The sequence below is a fragment of the Phyllostomus discolor genome, chromosome 11, assembly GCF_004126475.2.
Source record: "Phyllostomus discolor isolate MPI-MPIP mPhyDis1 chromosome 11, mPhyDis1.pri.v3, whole genome shotgun sequence".
NCBI lineage: Eukaryota > Metazoa > Chordata > Mammalia > Chiroptera > Phyllostomidae > Phyllostomus > Phyllostomus discolor.
The window spans coordinates 85,630,570-85,651,040 of record NC_040913.2 but is presented as its reverse complement, the minus strand read 5'-3'; the positions used below and the strand labels follow the sequence as shown (position 1 = coordinate 85,651,040).

General features: G+C 46.1%; 1 protein-coding gene across 1 annotated transcript; it reads left to right on the top strand.

The window, feature by feature from the left end:
- The first annotated feature begins 446 nt into the window (after positions 1–446).
- On the top strand, positions 447–18,313 carry F11 (coagulation factor XI). The gene is made up of 15 exons (XM_028526926.2): positions 447–471; positions 1,512–1,567; positions 3,903–4,065; positions 5,336–5,442; positions 6,110–6,269; positions 7,636–7,745; positions 8,673–8,832; positions 11,107–11,216; positions 11,325–11,487; positions 11,576–11,682; positions 14,724–14,892; positions 16,286–16,461; positions 17,042–17,137; positions 17,689–17,828; positions 18,043–18,313. Exons 2-15 carry the CDS (start codon positions 1,513–1,515, stop codon positions 18,202–18,204), a joined length of 1,878 nt encoding a protein of 625 aa, XP_028382727.2. The 5' UTR covers positions 447–471; position 1,512; the 3' UTR covers positions 18,205–18,313.
- Positions 18,314–20,471: the final 2,158 nt, after the last annotated feature.

Sequence of the window (20,471 nt, the reverse complement as noted above, 5' to 3'; positions counted from 1 at the left end):
AACCCCCAACAGCCGGAGTTTCATCCATGAACTGCCCTGGTTTTCTTTTTAGACTGGGAGGCTCCAGTTAGCCTCGGATTAATGATTAACCGTGGATGTTCCGCAGTGAGCGCAAGTACAGGCATACTGAGTGTGAGTTTGCCCGACTGCGGAGGTAAAAAGGTGAACTCCAGCTCCCCGGCTGTCTCTGTGTGCCGCTTGTTTGAATCCACAGTAAAATAAGAGAAAAAATGAAGGTATTGAAACAGCAGGCAACTTTACCAAGGTGCATTTGGGACACACATAGATTCTAACAGCTTCCACAGACATGCTGTGCAAAGAGACAACATTACATAACCTTGGGAACCACTAAAAGTAAATATTAAAGTTACGTGACCATTGCCTGAACACGCGTTCCTTCAGAGGATGAAGACCATTCTGGAAAAAGAAAACCAGTTTTATTAAGAATTTCATCAAACAACGGTTTCCCAGGTATGGTTTCAAAAATTATTACTCATGTTGTCTATCAAGCAACTATTCCTTGAAGTGCCCCTTTCTACCACAGGAATTTTTAAAAAAATTTGCAATGGAAAATGATTGATTTTAAAAATTTGTCTGGTTTAACATTTTATTGTTGGGGTTTTTTAAAGATTTTATTTATTTATCCCCAGAGAGGGAAGAGAGGGAGAAAGAGAGAGGGAAACATCAATGTGCGGTTGCTGGGGGTCATGGCCCACAACCCAGGCATGTACCCTGATTGGGAATAGAACTTGCAACACTTTGGTTCGCAGCCCGCGCTGCATCCACTGAGCTACGTGGGGCCAGGGATATTTTATTGGTTTTTAGTTAATATCTAGAACCAATTTGAGAGGAGATGCAACATGAAAGAAAAGTAATAATACTCAATAACACGTATGTCCCAAATTAAAAAGATAGTCAAGGGCAATATTAAAAAATCAGAAGTCTTCATTTATCTCACTGATAGTTTTTCCTAGTTCAGTGCTTCGTAGGGATAAGCACATTCCTAGGTGCCCAGGAAAACGTGGTAATCTTGCAACAGAATTTTAAAAATAGAAAACAAGTAGAATATCATCTACTTAGCTAGATATACAGAGAGACTTCAAAGATGGAGAGAAAGGGAATAAACTGGAAGAGAAGATGAAAATGGAAAAGTTGTGGTGGTGGGGGAGGGTTCCAGGGATGACAATGAGAAATATTGGAAGACTAGCAAGCTGTGGGTGGGGGAGAAGGGAAGGGGAGGGAGGGCAGGGGAACACCCTCCCGCCCCCCCCCCCCCCCCAGGCCTGGGTTCTTCAGAAGCACGACAGTGCCGAACGCTGGAACACACAGGCCTGCTGAGGAATGTTCTAGCATTAGGGGAGGAGAAAACTCCCAATTCCGGTGGGAGCCCTGTGCGCACTGTTGGGTCACGTGCTCCTTTCCCTCTCTACCCACGGAAACCCCCACGCCAGCGAACTCACTGGAAATGCACATTTCATGTTCTAAAACTGTGCACATTTTTCTTTTTGTAGGATGATTTTGTTATACCAAGTGATACCTTTTGTTTTATCTGCCTCGGTTTCTGGTGGTAAGTAAAGGTTTACCTTAAGTATGGACTGGAAATAGCGTCTTTCCTGACTTACAGGTTAGAAAACAAGAGGGCATGAGCCCGGAGACAGACAGCACAGCATGGTTCCCAGACCGTGGCGGGGGGAGATATCCCACTTGACCCCCTCCAGGGGATAACATCATCTTATTTCCCTCCAAAGGCTCCAGGGGCTTTCAAAGCAGGGAGGAAAGTGAGGTGAGGGAGTGCATAAGAGTAGGAAGTAATGTCTACCTCTATATTTCTATCCGCATCTATACCTCTATTGACATCCAAATTTACATCACATATTTAAGTGATATTTAAGAACAGTATTAAAAAACAGAAGTCTCAGTTTGCCTCATTGGTTAGTCCATTTCCCACAAAGCAGTCAGTTTAATGCAACACATACAGATACACACATCCGCACAATTTAGGACTGAAAGAGATTTTGCTAATATTCATAAAATTAGAATTTATACATTTTGATAATTTAATGACTGCTGTTAATACTCCAGTTTACAAAGCATCCACTACATTCGTTCACAAACTACTTAACCAATGTTCAGGAGGACAGATCAATACAGGGATTTTTAGCCCCTCTGTTTATTCTTGTTTTTTAAAGCATTTTTAAAAGATTTTATTTATTTATTAATTTTTTTTAGAGAGGGAAGGGAGGGAGAAAGAGAGAGGGAGAGAAACATCAATGTGTGGTTGCTGGGGACCGTGGCCTGCAACCCAGGCATGTGCCCTGACTGGGAATCAAACCTGCGACACTTTGGTTTGCAGCCCACGCTGAATCCACTGAGCTACGCCAGCCAGGGCTGTTTATTCTTTATTTAGGATGAAAACTTAAGCATTTATTATAAGAATAATGTATATGACAGTTAATTTCTGCTGCTGTTGCTAGCATTTCATGCAGAGTAAACTTTTTTTGGCCTATGTGAAAAGTGGCAAATCTGAGTTAAGAGATTTAAAATAAAATAAATTCTACTATAGTTGGTAATATCATTTTTCCGTGTGACAAGATTTTTATCCAGGTTATTATAGTTCTTCATCATAGTCACTGTAAAATAGTACTGTTATTTCACTGATGAATACGTCAGTGATAACTACTAAGTGGGCGTGTTTTGAACAACGGCCCCGGCACCTGCACCGAAACGCACGTATGTTCTTTACACGCATGTAGAACCCCCACAAACGCCGACCACGTTCAAGGCCCTCCGGCAAGTCTCAGCAAACCTGAAAGAGTTAAAATTATGCAGAATGTGTTATCTGGTCACAACAGAATTGATCTGAAAAATAAAAGAAAACTAGAAAAATCCCCAAATGTTTAAATATTAAGCAGTAGGCTTTTAAATAAATATGGGTCAAAGAAGACATCCCAGTAGAAATTAGAACATAGGTTGAATTGAATCGAATTGAATCGAATTGAATCGCAATGAAAATACGGCATCTCAAAGTTTGGGGGTGCGGCTGAACCAGCACTGGGAGCAGATGTGTGGACCTACAGGCATTTGTTAGAATAGGGAAAAGGGAAAACGTAATGATGTAAGATCCCAGCTCAAGGAGGTAGTAAGAGGTTAGCTACTTACGCACGAAGAAGCCAGGAGGAAGAGAAAATAAAGACGCTTGCAGGAGCCAGTTAAATGTTAAACATACATATTAGAGGAGGTCGACATGGTCACACTCTCCAGCCGTTTTGTAAGGTCCGTGTAATCTTTTTTTAAATTGCTTTATTTCTTTTTTTTTAAAGATTTTATTTATTTATTTTTAGAGAGGGAAGGGAGGGAGATAGAGAGAAACATCAATGTGCGGTTGCTGGGGGTCATGGCCTGCAACCCAGGCATGTGCCCTAACTGGGAATTGAATCTGCGATGCTTTGGTTTGCAGCCCGTGCTCAATCCACTGAGCTACGCCAGCCAGGGGTCAGTGTAATCTTAACACTAAAACCCAACAGGGGCACCAGGATAAATCACAGGCTTCTGAACTTGTGAACCCAGATGCAAATATCATAAGTAAAATGTTCCCAAACTTAACCCAGCAATATATATTTATTTTATTATTATTTTTAATTTTTGTTCAGTTACAGTTTTCCCACATTTTTCTCCATTGCTCCCCGCTGACCGCTGCTGCCCGTGTCCCCCACCCCCACCCCCATTCCCATCTCCATTTCTCCACCCAAGGCGGCTCTTCCCATAAACTCACGTATAAGTCTGATTGCCCTGACTCCCGAGTTCAGGCAGATTTCCTGCTAAGTAAGTCCCCTTTGCTTGGCTCTGTGAGATGGTTACCTGAGTAGGTACGTGCCCACTAAACCCCACACGTTGCATCGCAGACTGTGTGACTCAGCTGTTCACAGACACCGGCTTCCAGGGAGGCGACGTGGCCGCTGTGTTCACGCCCAGCGCCGAGCACTGCCAGGTGGTCTGCACCCATCACCCGAGGTGCTTGCTCTTCACTTTTGTGGCTGAATCGGCATCTCAGGACCCTGCTAAATGGTGAGTGTGTGCCTTTCTCTGTCGAGGAAATAGATGGTACGCAGCAACGACACGCTAATAAAGTCCCCTCGGTTGTTTGGTGAAATTTTATGTTAATCAAAATATATGTTGTCCTTCGAGTGAAATATCAAATATTACGAAAAATAGGGTGCTCAGGCAGATTGGGGAAGAGCAGACGGAACTCTTGGGGTGGGGGGGGGGTGTTTTCCAACCTCCCTTGAGGTCCAGTATTCGCGGTGCACTTTCTCATTTCCCTTCACCTTCCTGCTTCTTAGCCATTTTGCCCTTTGCTTTTCGAATGATTATTGATATTTGGTATTATGTAAACTGACATTTTCCCCTCAACAATTTTATTAGAAAAAAATTAAATTTTATAAGACAGTGAAAGAATACAATGATCCCTTGTCTCCAGCAAGACTAACATTTGTGTCTCACTTAGCTATACTGTGTGGAGTTTAACATTCGGAAATGATTGGAAAACGTCAGAACACTTCACCCTTAAATATTTCAACATTCATTATCTTATACAAAATACATTAAACGTTGTAAAAGAATCCTTTTATATTATCTGAATTGCCCCCATCAGTAATTAATTGCTATTAAACAAAATCTTATCAAGATTCACAAATTGCATTTGATGGTTTTGTCTCTATAGTCATAGATTTCAAAATTTGAGAATATGCCACTCACCACTTTGGTTTCCATGTTGAACTTGACAATTAAAAATAAAGCTTTACTCCCAAATTCAGTTCTCAGCATCTTTGTGCATTATTGCCGCATTCATAGGTATTTACACGGCACCTGGAGTTATAAAATTGACTGTTCTAAACTCTCCAGGAGGAGCTGACAATCTTTCGTTTTTGACAAGAGAGAGAATAAAGTAAAATTGCCCAGAGACAAAATCATGGATATTATATACGTGCTCATATCATCATTTAAAATATAACCACTGTAATATGGAAACCATTCTTAGCTCACGGACGGTACAAAACAGGCAGAGAGCCGCACTGGAACTCCAGGCCACGGTCCACCCATGCCCTTTTCCTGTTGGGAAGGAGCATTATCAGATGTGATCTTTTAAAAGTGAGGATGTTGGACTGAGAAAACCAAACTTGCAGTCTTGCTAAGAAAATACTTATTTTGGCATGACATAGAGTAGCCTCTTTCCTTCTCTTTGAATTTCTACATTCTGACCTTTAAGACCCCTTATTTGAAAACATAAATTTCCACCCACTTATTTTTTTAAATTGATTTCTTTTTTAAAAAACAGGTTTACTTGCATCCTGAAAGACAGTGTTACAGAAACACTGCCAAGAGTAAATATGACGGGAGCGGTTTCCGGATACTCTTTCAAGCAATGCTCACACCACATAAGTGGTAAGGTGTCTTAGGAGAATTCAACAACACTAGTTATTGTGAGATATATATATATGTAGTTACATCAGGTTTGGCCTTATGGCTGTAAAAGAAAACCCTGCTACACAGAAATAAAGTCTCCTAATGAACTTTTTCAGTGTAGAATAAAAATTAGCATGCATGTATGGATGTCCCTAAGCCTTGCTATAGTTTACTGAAACTGACTTCATAGGACATATCTTATTCCATCAGTATTCATCATCCATTTTTCCCTCCTCCCCAGCTTCAAGTTTGATAGGAAAGTCCTCACCCCACATATTAATTTAAAGCAAAGAGAATGAGTGGTGAGATGGTACTTGCTTTGATGCTGGTAGAGACACCTGAATAGGCTTATTAGTGGATCAGCCAATCCGCTGGAGCTAGAAAGACAAGAGAGGTCCCACCAGAAAATAGAAACAAGAATTTACAACCCTAATACTGTGTCAGGATATAAGAAGGACGTGGGAATTCTTCTGCTGTTTCCACGTGAGAGCTGGCATTAAGTAGATTCCAGTAAAAACAAAGGACCTCCGAGGGAAGTGGGTGAGCGCGTTGACAGCGGACCGCTGGAGGGGTGGTTGTAAGGGTAAAACTCTCCCAGGGACCCCTGGGGTCTGGAAGATCACCCTCTTTTCCGCTTTATTTCCAGCTTGCAACAAAGAAGTTTACGAGGGCCTGGACCTGAAGGGCATGAACTACAACAGCTCCGCCGCCCAGGGCGCGCAGGAGTGCCAGGAGCGGTGCACGAATGACGTGCACTGTCACTTTTTCACCTACGCCACGTGGCGGTTCCCCAGCGCAGAGCATCGGTGAGCCGGCCCGGGGAAATCAGGTGACGTGACCCACGGGACGCAACACGGGGCCTCCCGGAAGTCCCTTTCCTCCACGCAATGCCAAAATTTTACTTTTTTACTTCTGAGAGACAGTTCTTCATGGAAAATGCTACATGTTTAAATTGGCGATTTTGAAACCATTAAAATTGGTCGCCTGACTAGTCCATGCCCAGCCTGAAGGATGCTGCAGGCTGACCCTATAAAATAACAAAAACAGCACAAAGCAAAAACCTACTTGTAGCTCTCCAAATGGCAGTTTCTTACCTAAGACAACATAGCTGAAGCTCACGTGAAATGTTTTAACCTGCCCCATACTGGATTTCGGAATATTCCAGGGATAAGTCTGTTGTATAGGAATATAAAATGCTCTGATATCTAATGATTCATCTGTATTCCCTTTTAAACAAATTTAGGGGAAAATATCATAACTTTTAAATACATTTTTTAAGATTTTATTTATTTATTTTTAGAGAGAGGGGAGGGGAGGGAGAGAAGACATTGATGTATGAGGGAAGCATTGATCGTTTGCATCTCGCATGCCTCCAACCCCCAACCGGGGACCTGGCCCCAACCCAGGCACGTGCCTGCCGGCAACCTTTTGGTTCACAGGCCAGCACTCCATCCACCGAGCCACACAGCCGAGGGCCATAACTCTTATCCTTAGAAATAATTCAGATGTTCTCAATGTGCATAGTAAAGTATAGTTACCTGGAATTCAGTGAAAACAGAAATAAGTTCAAATGACTCGCATTTGGATGTGAGCAATCTGCTTTCTCCATTCATGAAAGATGACGAACAGAAAGCAAGTAGAGTGCCCAAGATTTATTTCAACAACAACAACAACAACAACAATAAAACAAAACAAAACAACCCACCAAATTTACCATTAAACTTTCATGCTTAATTTTTGAGCCCTTTTTGCCTTTAGCTCACCTCAAACTACATACTTTTACATATTTTACCCCCAAGACTTAACACAATGTGAATAAGCCAGGATACTGGGCGTTAGAGGCATTTTTTAAAAAGCTACGATGCTGAGGTTGAGAAGGACCCGAGAAGTCATTCATTCCTGCGTCTCTCCTGTCCTCGTCACCACTCCTCCTTGTTCATCAATGTGCCGATGAAAATCAGAGTTGGCCAAATTCATGGGGCCACGGCCGGGTCTCACTCGGTGGGGCGGGGGCTCAAGCCCAGCTGCCCGGACCGCAGACCCATGCTCTGCAGAGACCTTCCCCAGCGGCCCAGCTCAGGCGGTCTCTACGCGGGAATTTCTCATCACCGGTGGTTTCTCTGACTTGCATCGGGAAGAACAAAACGTTTTTCCATTTTTGTTTTTATTCAGTAACATTTGTCTGTTGAAGCACACGCACACGGGGACGCCAACCGGGATAGCGAAGCTCAAGGACGTGGTGTCTGGATTTTCCCTGAAACCCTGCGCGCTCTCTAAACTGGGTAAACTCGCGTTTCCGTAGCCGGGTGGCCTGACCCTTAACTACGATGGTGATATATGTGTGTGTGATGGGCCTCGCTTAGGATCCCGTTTATGTTCGCTGAGGAAACGGGGCCAATGGCATTTTGCCGTCTTCGTGTGAAGAATTTCACGATGTCTCATGTGGTTAGAGTTTATATTGAAATTTAAGTTTGGCAGAATCACTCTAGTTTTCCTAATTAGAACAGTTTCAAGGGTTTTAAGCTAAATGAACTTTTTAAAAATTATCATTAAGACATTATTTCTTTAGAGTCATTTTAGGGTCACAGCAAAATCGGGGGGAAGGTATAGAGATTTCCCATTGATTCTCTACCCCCACATACCCATGGCCTCCCCATGATCAACACCGCCCACCAGAGCAGCACATTTGTTATAACTGATCAACCTCCATTGACTCATTATAGCAGGGGTGTTGAACTCATTTTCACCGGGGGCCACATCAGCCTCGTGGTTGCCTTCAAAGGGCCGAATATAATTTCAGGACTGTATAAATGTAACTACTCCTCAACTAGGGGCAAGGAGCTCAGCCCTGCTGCCAGGTAGAAACAAGGTGCTGGGCCGGATAAAACCAGGTGGAGGGCTGGATTCAGCCCACGGGCCTTGTGTTTGCCCCCTGCGCATTACAGCCACCGTAGTTTACATTACGACTCACCCTTGGGGTTGTACGTTCCCTGGGCTTGGACAGGTGTGTGAGGACATGCATTCTCATTACAATACCACACAGAACGTGTCATTGCCCTAAAACCCCTTCATGTTTCACCTAGTCTTCTCTTCCCCGCCCCCTTCCCCGACAAACTGCTTTACGTGGAATTTACCAACGCCAGGGCTGAGGTTTTACAGGTGCTCTGGGTGGACTGGTTTCCCTGAACGCAGTTTCTCCTGCCGTGCAGCCTGCGTGCGCGACGTGTTCCCCAGCACCGCCTTTGCTGATGACAACGTCGACAGCGTCCGGGCTCCCGACGCCTTTGTCTGTCGCAACATTTGCACTCACCATCCCAATTGTTTGTTTTTTACCTTCCTTTCCCAGGCGTGGCCGAAGGAATCCGAAAGGTAAGGAGTTACGAGTGAAAGGGATGGGTGACCTTTTAAGAACAGCTGGTCAAAATCCACCATTAAAAGTCCTGAGTAAGCATCCGTTCGATCGACAGGTCCATTAAGGCCGACAAAAGCTGCACAGGAGGATCCCTCACGCCCCTCCCTTCCCACTGCCTGCCTACCGCCCACACATGCAGGGTTACCAAGCATTCCTGGTTTTCTTGAGCTGGCGGGGGGCTCTGCCTCTGGCAGAGGGAGAGTAGCCTAGTTTTGAGTGGAAAGAGGAAGATAGGGATGGCCCCTAGGGTAATGTTCTCTGATGAAACCTGTAGCAGGAAGAGCTGGAAACATCAGTGAAGTGTCAAATCCAAAGTGAAGAGAGACGGAAGTGATGGCTTATATCAGGGGGAGTGGGGCTGGGGTGGAGGGAGGTTTGAGACTTTCTCCCCTGCTGATGGCCATGGTAAACCATAATGAAACACGAGAAACTTCTTTTTTTATTATTTAATTTTATCTATTTTTAGAGAGGGAAGGGAGGGAGAAAGAGAGAGAGAGAGAGAAGCATCAGCATGTGGTTGCTGGGGGTCATGGCCTGCAACCCAGGCATGTGCCCTGACTGGGAATCGAACCTGCGACATTTTGGTTTGCAGCCCACGCTCAATCTACTGAGCTACGCCAGCCAGGGGACGAGAAACTTCTTTGATCATTAAAGGGGTGCTTGCTGGGGCAGTTGATCCTCATGAACAAGAGTCACTAAAAAATAACCAGACAATCAAGTCTGCTTCGAAATCTGGACTCTGTGTATAATTAAAGTCGGACTTCTCAGAGCTCTTCATGTTCGCTCAACTGGGCACTCCTTTCTGGGGAGAGCGGTCCAGCCAAGGTCAGCCCTTGAGCGCCTTGCCCGTCAAGCAAGCCCGGGCTTCCGTGGAGTGAGGCCGTCATTTCAGAAGTGCTAGGTCTATCACATGAAAATATGTCTGTGCCTTTCATTTACTTAACAAGTTTAATATAATTTATGTGGTGCCTACTAGATACCAGGCACCATTCTAGATACTGGGGCAACTGTTACTGAACTAAAGAGGTAAAAACCCCGCCCTCCTCCGACCGGTGTGGGAAAGATAGAGGCGTAGTCCCGTTGGGGTATCTGGTCAACGGAGAGCCAGTAAGACTTGCTGATGGATTAGATGCCTCGGGGAAGGGCACAGAGAGTCCATGATAGCATCAAGATTTCTGGCCCCAGGAATTGGAGGGACGGAAATGCCAGTGGCTGAGACGTGGAGGTTGTCATGAGTTGCTGATTTCCAGAGAGCAGAGAGGTTCCCATTAGATGTTCAAAGAGAAGTGTTGGACTTGCAGTCAGAAAGACAAATCTGGAATTAAGAAGAGACGTTTACGTGAGGGGTCTGTGTTTGGGTGTCGCCAGTATACAGCTGGCGATTAAAACGTGAAACTGGGAGCTCGTCGCAGGATTGAATGCAGTTGGAGAGGTTCAGAGCGCAAGCCTTGAGACATAATTAGTTTCAGAAAAAGATGCCTTTGTGATGTGTTATTTTGTGTGACCCCTGTTCTTTATTCATTCCTTTTATAAAATCCCCAATCAATCCCTATGAGAGAAGTAGCACAGTTTACCCTCAAAACAGGGTGACAGAGGAACTTGGGTGCTACCAGCTAAGACTGGACTTTCTTGCATTTAAAATAATTCAAATTAAAGAAAACTAAATATTCCTTTTCTTAGCTGCCCCAGCCACATTTCCAATGCTCAGGAGCCACATGTGGCTGGTGGCCACTGTGTCGGATGGCATCAGTGAAGAAAATTCTCTCGGACAGCACTGTGCTGGACTGTGATTTTGCACTAATTGGGGCAGGCGGTCCCTGCCAGGGAGGTGCCGCTGGGCTGAGAGGCCTGCGATGGTCTCCCTCATCCATCCACGCCCGAGTTGCGGCAGCTCAGGGTGGCCGATTTCTAGGAAGCATGAACATCCCAGAGCCTTTCAGACAGGCTGGGAGCGTTGAGAGGAAGGAAATGAAGAAGGGAGACGTTAGGAACACTGACGACAGAGCGAGCTCCATAAACGTGTATGGAGGCAGCTGGTTCCTTTGGGAAAATTTGCCTGTAACCTATGGCCCCCAGGGGCTGACTCAGTGACTTGGAAAGAGTACTTTCAGTGTGGGAAAGTTTTGTTATTAAACGCCAACGGGAACTGACATACCTACGGGCTATAAGAATGTTAATTTTCTTTGCTATGCTTTATATGATATGTTGCTCTTTGCCTTTTATCCTGTTAGAAACCTGTGTCTCCTGAAAACGTCGAAAAGCGGTATACCGAGTACTCGCTTTAAAAAGAACGACGCTCTGTCGGGCTTCAGTCTGCAAACCTGCAGACACAGCGTCCCAGGTAAAACGCAGGGAGGCCCCTCCCTCCGGGGGCGCCCACTCCGCGCTGGGGAGACCGCTGGGCGCCAAGGTGTAGGGTCTTGTAACCGAGGCGCGATTTGCCGTGCAGTGCTGTGCCATACTTCGTTTTACCAAAACACCGACTTCTTGGGAGAAGAACTGGACATTGTGGGTGTGAAAGGGCACGAGGCCTGCCAGAACGCGTGCACCAACACCATCCGCTGCCAATTCTTTACCTATTCTCCATCTCACGAGTCTTGCCACGGAGGCCTGTAAGACGCAAGAACGGTACCGAGTCCCCTCCCGGCCCATCTCTCCGAGAGGTGCGTCTGTTTGTAACATTTTGTTTCCACCCTGCAGGGGGCGCTGTTACTTAAAACTTTCTTCCAACGGGTCTCCAACTAGAATACTGCACGGGAGAGGAGGCATCTCTGGATATACCTTGCGGTTATGTAAGATGGATAATGGTGAGTTTGACACCACTTGACAAAGTACACCTAAAGGAGCCATTTTATACTTAACTTCACGATGAAGAGTCAATAATAGCCACAGAGGGATTAAAAAATAGTAAAAAAAAAAAGAGGCAAATTTGCCATTTTTTGTTATTTTCACTTCTATCACGCAGGCTGACCATGTTTCAAAGGTAAGCAAGGGGCCTGACTGAACTGGGTTGCCCAGCTTTGTTGACTACATGTTTTAATTTGACATATTTCTGTGACTGGCATTTCGTGGTGGCATCCAGGGCCAACCAACACTTTCATGCCTGACCTTTGTTACTGAGGCCAACTCTATTTCTTATTATCCTTTGTAATTAGAGTATCAACCAGCTTCTTGGTTAACCACATTATTAATTTTCTGTCCATTGGCCATTGCTTGATCTTTAACTGAAACATAAATAATCATCACATGTTCAAAAAATAATGGATCTATTCAAGAAATCCCCTAGTACAGGGCTGTCAAACTCATTTCCACTGGGGGCCACATCAGCCTTGTGGTTGCCTTCAAAGGGCCAAATATAATTTCAAGTCCTTAACAGTTAACATTTATACAGTCCTAGAGTTATTTCGGCTCTTTGCAGGCAACTGCAAGGCTGATGTGGCCCCAGTGGAAATGAGTTTGACACCCTTGTCCTAGTAGCTCTCTCGTGGGGGACTTCATTCTTCCAGGTCTGTGTGCTTATGAGTACTGGCAAAAATTACAGTAAAAATGTATTAATCTGTGCAGTGTGTATGGTAGAGCAGAAGGAAAAAGATGGTCTAGATTACACAAGACCCACAGCATGGAAAATTAGACCAGATCAGCAGTGTGTCCAGCCCAGTAGCAAATTCTGCGAATAGAAGCAAAGTGTGGTTTGCAAGCAAACAATCCACTAAACCAGTGATTTTCAACCTTTTCATCTCATGGCACACATAAACTAATTACTAAAGTTCTGAAGCACACTAAGAAATATATATTTTTCCAATATGACCAAAAAAAAGGGTATAATTTTGACTCTGTCACACCAGATGGCTATTGTTTGTTGGCTGTTGTCATTTTTTTATTTGACAGTCTAAGGGAAAATGGGTCAGTGCTCCTGGTGAAACAGTCAGGTAGTGCATGTTTTAAAAATTCTTGCAGCACAATGTTTGGAAATTACTGATCTAATTACAATAGGCTCCCCAACAGGAAAAAACATACCACACACTCCTCCTTCAAATACCGTAGCCCCCTGCAACACCTCTAGTGATTATTGGTTTTCACGGAGTAAAGTCTGTTTTCAGACTTTTATTACTTAATGTCTAGAGGCTCTGATGGAAATCTTTGGATGCTTCCCATTTTTTTCTTTAAATTACAATGTCTTTTTTTTAGATTTTATTTATTATTATTTATTTTTAGAGAGGGAAGGGAGGGAGAGAGAGAAAGAGAGAGGGAGAGAGAGAGAGAGAGAGAGAGAGAAACATCAATGTGTGGTTGCTGGGGGCCGTGGCCTGCAACCCAGGAATGTGCCCTGGCTGGGAATCGAACCTACGACACTTTGGTTCGCAGCCCGCGCTCAATCCACTGAGCTACGTCAGCCAGGGCTCGCCTCCCACTTCTTAACAAAGTCAGTCACATAAGTTATATCTCCCACGTTCTTTCTTTTCTTCACAATAAGTTTACCTAACACAAGAAAGTATATTTATAATAATTTCGTTATCTTAGTTCCACTCAATATTAAGAGACACTTAGCAAATTTTGTTGGTAGGGATCTCAACATAGTTTACAAAATAGCAACCGGGGCTTACACCTTAAAATCCATTCTCCACCCCCCTTCCTTACGTGCTTCTCTGTAGAACTCAAGGACTCTGGCCCGTCAAGGTTACAGGAGGTGTCAGGTGTAATTGACAGCTAGAACAGAAAACATAAGGTAAGGGAAGATCAAATCTTAAATGCCTTTTTAATGCGCCTTCTGAGCGAAGCGCAGCGAGATAATTAGGTTTCGCTGCACTCTATTAGATGAAATAGTATCCCATTAACATGAGAGGAAATATCTAATCAAGACGTTTATGTCTTTTAATGTCATTGGTCTAGAACACAACGAAACTTTCTGAAAACACAGAGCAATCGCCATCAAAAGAAATATTTCTTAACCCAAAGTTCAGTGCGAGACACAGAATCAGAATCTGCCGGTGAAAAGGCCACCGAGCAATACCTGTGTGCACACTGAGCGTTGGAACGGTGTTGTCTAGGAGCACCTCGCACGCTGTCCCTCTGGGTCGCTGGGGCGGGTTTGGCCGAGGCCCGAGCCGGGAGGGCGGGTTCTGGGGCTCAGAACCATCCCAGGAAGCAGACTGGGAATGCACTATCCCGCTCAGGGCAGCCACGCGGGAAAGGAAGACGGGAGGTGACTGTGAGTCGGGGCCCCGGGGAGGTATCGGAGTTTGCATCCAAGACCCCCTCCTGCCAACAAGACCGAAGAGCAGAGGCAGCTGGCGCACAGCGGAGCAGCCTGGGTTTGGACGCGGGCGGAACCCGGGAGATGGACCAAAGGCCGGCCCAGACGGAAGGGGACGGGGAGGAACCGGACGTGGGCGTCAAACAGAGTGAAAGGCGCTCAACTTTTTTTTTTTTAAATAGCAGCGATTCTCAAACTTCAGTGGAGCTGGTTACAACTCAGATTAGTGGCTCTGATTCACGGGGTCTCAGGTGGGGCTCAAGAATGTGCCTTTCTGACAAATTCCCAGGTGCTGTGCTTGAGCTGGGGGTCACACTTGACAACCACAGATGTAACAGCACAGTCAGGGATGTCGTTTGAGGGAGGATGAGATGGCCTCGTAGCACCGGATGACGCAGGCTTTGGGGACCATGAGATTACAAGGCGACTTGTTCACTGTTCATGTTTTGCTTTGCCAACTTGATGGTCAAGTTCCTTCAAAGTCATGATAGATTGTTGAATGGAGGGAAGGTGTCTTCCCTTTGTGCCCGAATATGACTCCTGATGGAGAAACGAAGGTGTCGGAAGCTCCTCATCTCCACCCTTCCGTTGCAGCGTGCACAACCAAAATCAAGCCCAGAATTGTGGGAGGATCGGCGTCTCTCCGCGGCGAGTGGCCGTGGCAGGTCACGCTGCACATCACCTCCCCCGTCCAGAGACACCTGTGTGGGGGCTCCATCATCGGAAACCGGTGGATATTGACAGCGGCTCATTGTCTCAGCGGGTCAGTACCCGGCCTGGCTTGACCTGTTCGCCAGGCTCACACATCCGCTGACTCGATCCCTGGCATGTTAGTGCATTTCCAAGATGTAAATGATCCTATTTGCTCAATTAATTCTCTCCCTTTAGTGGGGAAAAAAAGGACAAGGAAGAGCCCCTCATGGTCTGCCAGCACGAGAGCAGATGTTGGAATGTCGTTCTTTGGCTGCAGACTATTCCACGTTCCCGTTGGGATGTACACACACCCCCCGGGCGTTTTTGCAGTTTCCCAGAAGAACGTGCCGCCTTCTGTGCATTGTTCTGGAATTGGGTCCAGGACTAAACTCAGTTTCTCGTTCCCATTCTCATTCACATTCTCCCTCCCTCTCTCTCCCTCTCTCTCCCTCTCCCTCTCGCTCCCCCTCTCTCTCTCCCTCTCTCTCTCCTCCCTCTCTCCTCCCTCTCCCTCTCTCCCTCTCTCTCCCCCTCCTCTCTCCCTCTCTCTCTCCCTCTCTCTCTCCCTCTCACCCTCTCCCTCTCTCTCTCTCCCTCCCTCCCTCTCTCTCTCCCTCTCCCCCTCTCCCTCTCTCTCTCTCCCTCTCTCTCTCTCTCTCTCCCTCTCCCCCTCTCCCTCTCTCTTTCTCCCTCTCTCTCTCCCTGTCACCCTCTCCCTCTCTCTCTCTCCCTCCCTCCCTCTCTCTCTCTCTCTCTCATTTCCAGATGCAGAAGGAAGGGTTTATCAAATTCCCTGCTTTGCATTCCCTACTTTGGTCCATTTCCCTATTAGCCAAATGTAAAGTCTCCCTTGGGGGAGTCCGTGTATGCAGGGAATTCTAGTTGGCCAAACTTCTTTGCACTTTGGTATCCCCTGAGTGGTTTCCAGACATGGCTGTGTGCTTTTGTGTGTCTGTTTGTTGTATCAGTACACAGCACACTCACATTTTTAACTCCAGGATACGGTTAGGCCTGCGGTCTTCTTTACTTCTTAGGTATGGAAAAATGGCGTATGAGAAAGTCCTAGTGAATTTCTCAGGGTCCCCGCTAATCAATGGCAGGGTTGAGACCAAAACCCAAAACTCTTTGTGGGGTGAGCGTGTGTGTGTGTGTGTTGGTGGGTGGAAAGAAAATTCATTCACTTTTGCATGTTTAATATAAGATACCTGCTCACCCAGGGCCTTCTAAATAGGGTGACTGGGAAGTCATGATAAATTGTTGATAAATAAATCGTGATAAATACATAACCAAAAAATCTTAGCATGAAATCACTTCTTCCCACAGCTCATCACTTCTTCAGAAGCTCATCACTGGTAAAAAAATTAAAGTTAGATAGTTAATAGCCAGTTAAATAGCAAAATAACTCAAAGGTTTGGGAGTTATCTGGTAAAGGAAATTTTTCTCCTCTGTCATTTGCTCCATAGGATAGAGTCGCCTAAAATGTTGCGTGTCTATGGTGGCATTTTAAATCAGTCGGAAATCAAAGAGGATACCACTTTCTTGGGGGTTCAAGAAATAATCATTCATGACCAGTACGAAACGGCAGAGAGGGGGTATGACATTGGCTTGCTGAGACTGCACACAGCAATGAACTACACGGGTATGTGGAACTCTGAACGGCGAGTTGTCTGCAAGGATGGCCTGGTAGAGAATCACAGTTGGCACCTCCAGATCCATAGCCCGACCCTGGCTATGGGTCTCCCCACGGGCTAGTGTTACGGCAGGGAAGGGACCTGCAAAGCTACCCTGTCAGCCTGTGAGGACCGACACTCTTTCCTGATTGTTGCATCGTATTTGGGTGGAAGGGTGCATTTTCTCTAGGCTTCTTCAGATGCCCGGGGTGACAATTTTAATCATGCGTCAGTTGGGATGTTACAGATGATCTGTAGCTTCCTCGTGGGGACAAAGGATGGCAGGTCAGAGCAATAGACAACTCGCCCAGCGTTACAGGCCTCGTTAGGGTGACGGACAGTGCGGGGGGGGTCGTGGGGGGAGGGGCTGTGGCTTGTCCCTCCTTCCTTGTCCTGCACTGTGTGAACAGGAGGGATGAAAATGTAGGACGATCAAGCAAAAACGAATAAACAGAGAGCACACTAACCAATGCAAACAGAAATAGAAGTCTCCTGGGAAAGAAGATACATTGCATATCTGATAACTAGATCATGATTTTTAAAATTTAGATTTTCAACGACCCATATGCCTACCGTCCAAAGGAGACAGGGACGTCATGTACACTGACTGCTGGGCGACCGGATGGGGCTACAGGAAATTCAGAGGTAAAAAAAAATGGCGTTTCTCTGTGTGATCCGTTTTACCAATAACAAACACAAGTCACCCCTAACCCTTTCCGCTGTATCAGGCCACCATACAGCTAGAATGCAAATAAAACAATGTTATTTATTACAGAAAGCACACTGATAACGATGGAAAGGCAGCATCCCCCAAGTGAGCAGATGCCCCGCCCGTTTGACTGGAAATTTGAAATATGACAATCTTTGTAGACACTAATTCTTTCCGATGAAATTTAAACGCGAAACCTAGCACTTTTCAGTAAAGGCTCTAGCCTGTTATCCCATTATTTTCTCCTGGCAGTGATTTCAGCTAGAGCCTTAATTAATTTTCTAACTTAATTAGCTTTAACAAGGTGGTACAGTAGTGAGAATGGTGTCTTTTTTACACTCTGTAATTATAAAAGACCTATGTGGTAAACCCCGTATTTTTTCTTTCATGATTTTTATAAAGGTGGAATTTTAATTTTAAATACACTTATTTATATTTAAATATATACAGTTATTCCACTAATAAACCAGCACTTTTTTTTTTACAGACAAAATACAAAATACTCTCCAGAAAGTCAAAATCCCCTTGGTGACCAACGAAGAATGCCAGGCGCACTACGCAGGACACAGAATAACCAACAAGATGATTTGCGCAGGCCACCGCGACGGGGGGAAGGACGCTTGCAAGGTAACCCTGTTCTCCGCCCGCTGAATACTGTCCAGTTAGAACGTCCAAAGCGTTTGCAAGAGCAGGGGATACGATGTATCCGTTTTACCCACACTGAAACTTATCAGAGGGCCAGGACAGCATCTGAGGTGAGATCACTCTGAGCGAACCATGGTTGAAATGACAAGTGTCTGCACTGACCTGCGCGCCTGCCCTTTTCTGTCCCTTGTCCCAGGGAGACTCGGGAGGCCCCCTGTCCTGCAAACACAACGAGGTCTGGCAGCTGGTGGGCATCACGAGTTGGGGCGACGGCTGCGCTCAGAGGGGGCGCCCCGGTGTCTACACCAACGTGGTCGAGCACGTGGACTGGATTTTGGACAAAACTCAGGCAGCGTGAACGCGTTCCCAGGCGCCGCTTGGCTCCGTGGAGGGCAAGCCAGGCCGCTCCCCCGGAAGACGGTTTCGCTTTCCCCCAAGAAGATGCGGGATCCCCATTTTCCTGCACAGGGGACCGTCCTGTGCCAGTAACAAAGGGAAGAGGCTTGGCGCTTGTAAGAACACACACACAAAAGGAAACAAACAGTCCTGTTCAAAAGCCCCTGCCCCGTGGCGATCACGGTCTGTTTTCAGCCTCTTCCTGTTTGATCAGCCTTCTGCCGAGACAAAGGAATAGCATAAGGCGGCAGTTGTGAAGATTAAAAATATAGCCAGATAGACCCGCAAGGAATCGAGTAGCGGCACCGAAGGATGACAGCTTCTAATGCAGAGTCTGGACAGCATGTCTGTTGAAATGAAGTAGGTGTTCCGTGAGCCACTTCTGAAGCATTTCCATGCGGGGTGTGACCCTAGAGATAATCGTTTTACGTCATTATCATTTAATTCTATGCAATGAGAGTTGACGTGGACATTCCAGAACCAAGGGAACAGCTTGTTACAAGGATATTATAGACCTAAAGTTCTGCAAGCCCAGCCATCAGTGATTAGTATTATTAATAATAGCAGTCACATCATTTTGATTAACAAGAAGAAGAAAAAGAACACAAGTAAGAAGGTCACAACATCGATCCCTTATTGCAGGCCTGCTGTTGCTGCCCGCCCTACTGTGCGCTTTGCTCCTTCTTACGCCTCTCACCCCCTGGTTACACCATGTAAGATAAGGTACCATCTCCCCCATTATAACAACAGAATGCTGATTTTTTAGAGGAGAAAGAAACATTCGTTTGTACATATTTTCAACTCAGTTCTCCATTTCCCCACAAGATGGCACTTTTAACCTCTTTTTGCTACATTTTATACTATAGCATCTGGCTGGGATGCACTTAATTTATCATGTGTTTAAACAAATTCGAGTGTGTATAGCATCTGTAAACGTGACATCAACTCCACGGCTTCCATTCCAAGTTGCTTTACTTTTCAAGCGTGACTGTTGTCGGTATCTAGTCCCAAGCGTGTTGCTCCTCCTTCAAACCCTGTGCTCCAGAGCGCCCGGCTTTGGGGCGTCACTTCCCTTTGGTGACTAACCATTGAGAGCCCGCAGGAGTGGGTGCACAGTGGGTGGTGTGTGCCAAGGCGACCTCCCCAAACACCTGTAGGACTGCAGGGGGAGGGCTTACCTGTGTGCCACTGGCCCATCCCTGTGGCCACTTGCCACCTCGCTGAGTCCCGTGGCACAGGGCTACTCCTTGCCATGTCTCTGTGGTTTCCCCTAAGCTGCTGCAGCCCTCCCCACCTGTTCGCCACCCCCACCCCCCTGGTCTCTTCCCGGCCCCACGCCTGCCCAGCTGGGCATGTGAACAGAACCCTCTCTCTTCATCCTTCAGAATGTTGTTAAGATCATGTGGCATATTTGAAAGCTTGTTTGTTGAATACCGAAGGCTTGTGATAACAGAAAAAAATACAGTCCCACTCTATACACACACACGCGCACACACACACACACACACACAAACACATGCATAGGTGGATTTGGATACACTCACTGGGACACATCAGGATCAAGTTCCTCTGTAGTGGGTCCCTCGCTGGCCATGTGACCCCCTGGCCCATGGCTTGCAGGGACCAGCTAGAGCATTCTCCAACCACAGGCTCCACAGGGGCAAAGTCAGGTTTGATGGGGCCAAAACTTGTACTACTCTGTGACCTCGACACAGAAAGCCTCTTAGAGGCAAAACCTTGATCAGTTTACTTGGTTTGTCCCTTCACGTGGTCAGAGAAAAGGACTGAGGTACGAGTTTGTCCTGACTGGTGGACAGCGTTGAATGAGCTGGCCACCGAGCTAGGGACCTGGGGGACAAAAATGAAATGATGCTGGCCGGAGGGAAACTCTGGGGAAGGCGAATGTGGGTACAAGACTTCAGAGGGTGATGCAAAATCGTCATAGCTTCCAAGCCCGCCCACTAGAGGGCGCAGCTGTCCCACGAACTGAATGCCAACTCTAGACTCCGCAGAGTTTGGAGAAACAGAAACTGCTTGAACCTTTTAAGTGTCATTCCCTTCTCAATCCTTATGCTTCCTCCCACTTTTAGCCCTCCTGTTTTCCAATTTTACTGGAGTCCAGTCTCAGCTTGAGCTCCCCATGGCAAAATTACAATTCAGCCCCGCTAGGCAGACAGACTCGGGTGCGGTGGGATACCAGGAAGGGGCGGATGCTACCCATCTTCATCC

Bases quoted from the DNA above. Each gene is read 5' to 3' on its own strand.
- F11 (XM_028526926.2), top strand. From the start codon at position 1,513: ATGATTTTGTTATACCAAGTGATACCTTTTGTTTTATCTGCCTCGGTT. The intron at 1,568-3,902 runs GTAAGTAAAGGT...GTTGCATCGCAG, and splicing joins ATCTGCCTCGGTTTCTGGTG to ACTGTGTGACTCAGCTGTTC. The intron at 5,443-6,109 runs GTAAGGTGTCTT...CTTTATTTCCAG, and splicing joins ATGCTCACACCACATAAGTG to CTTGCAACAAAGAAGTTTAC.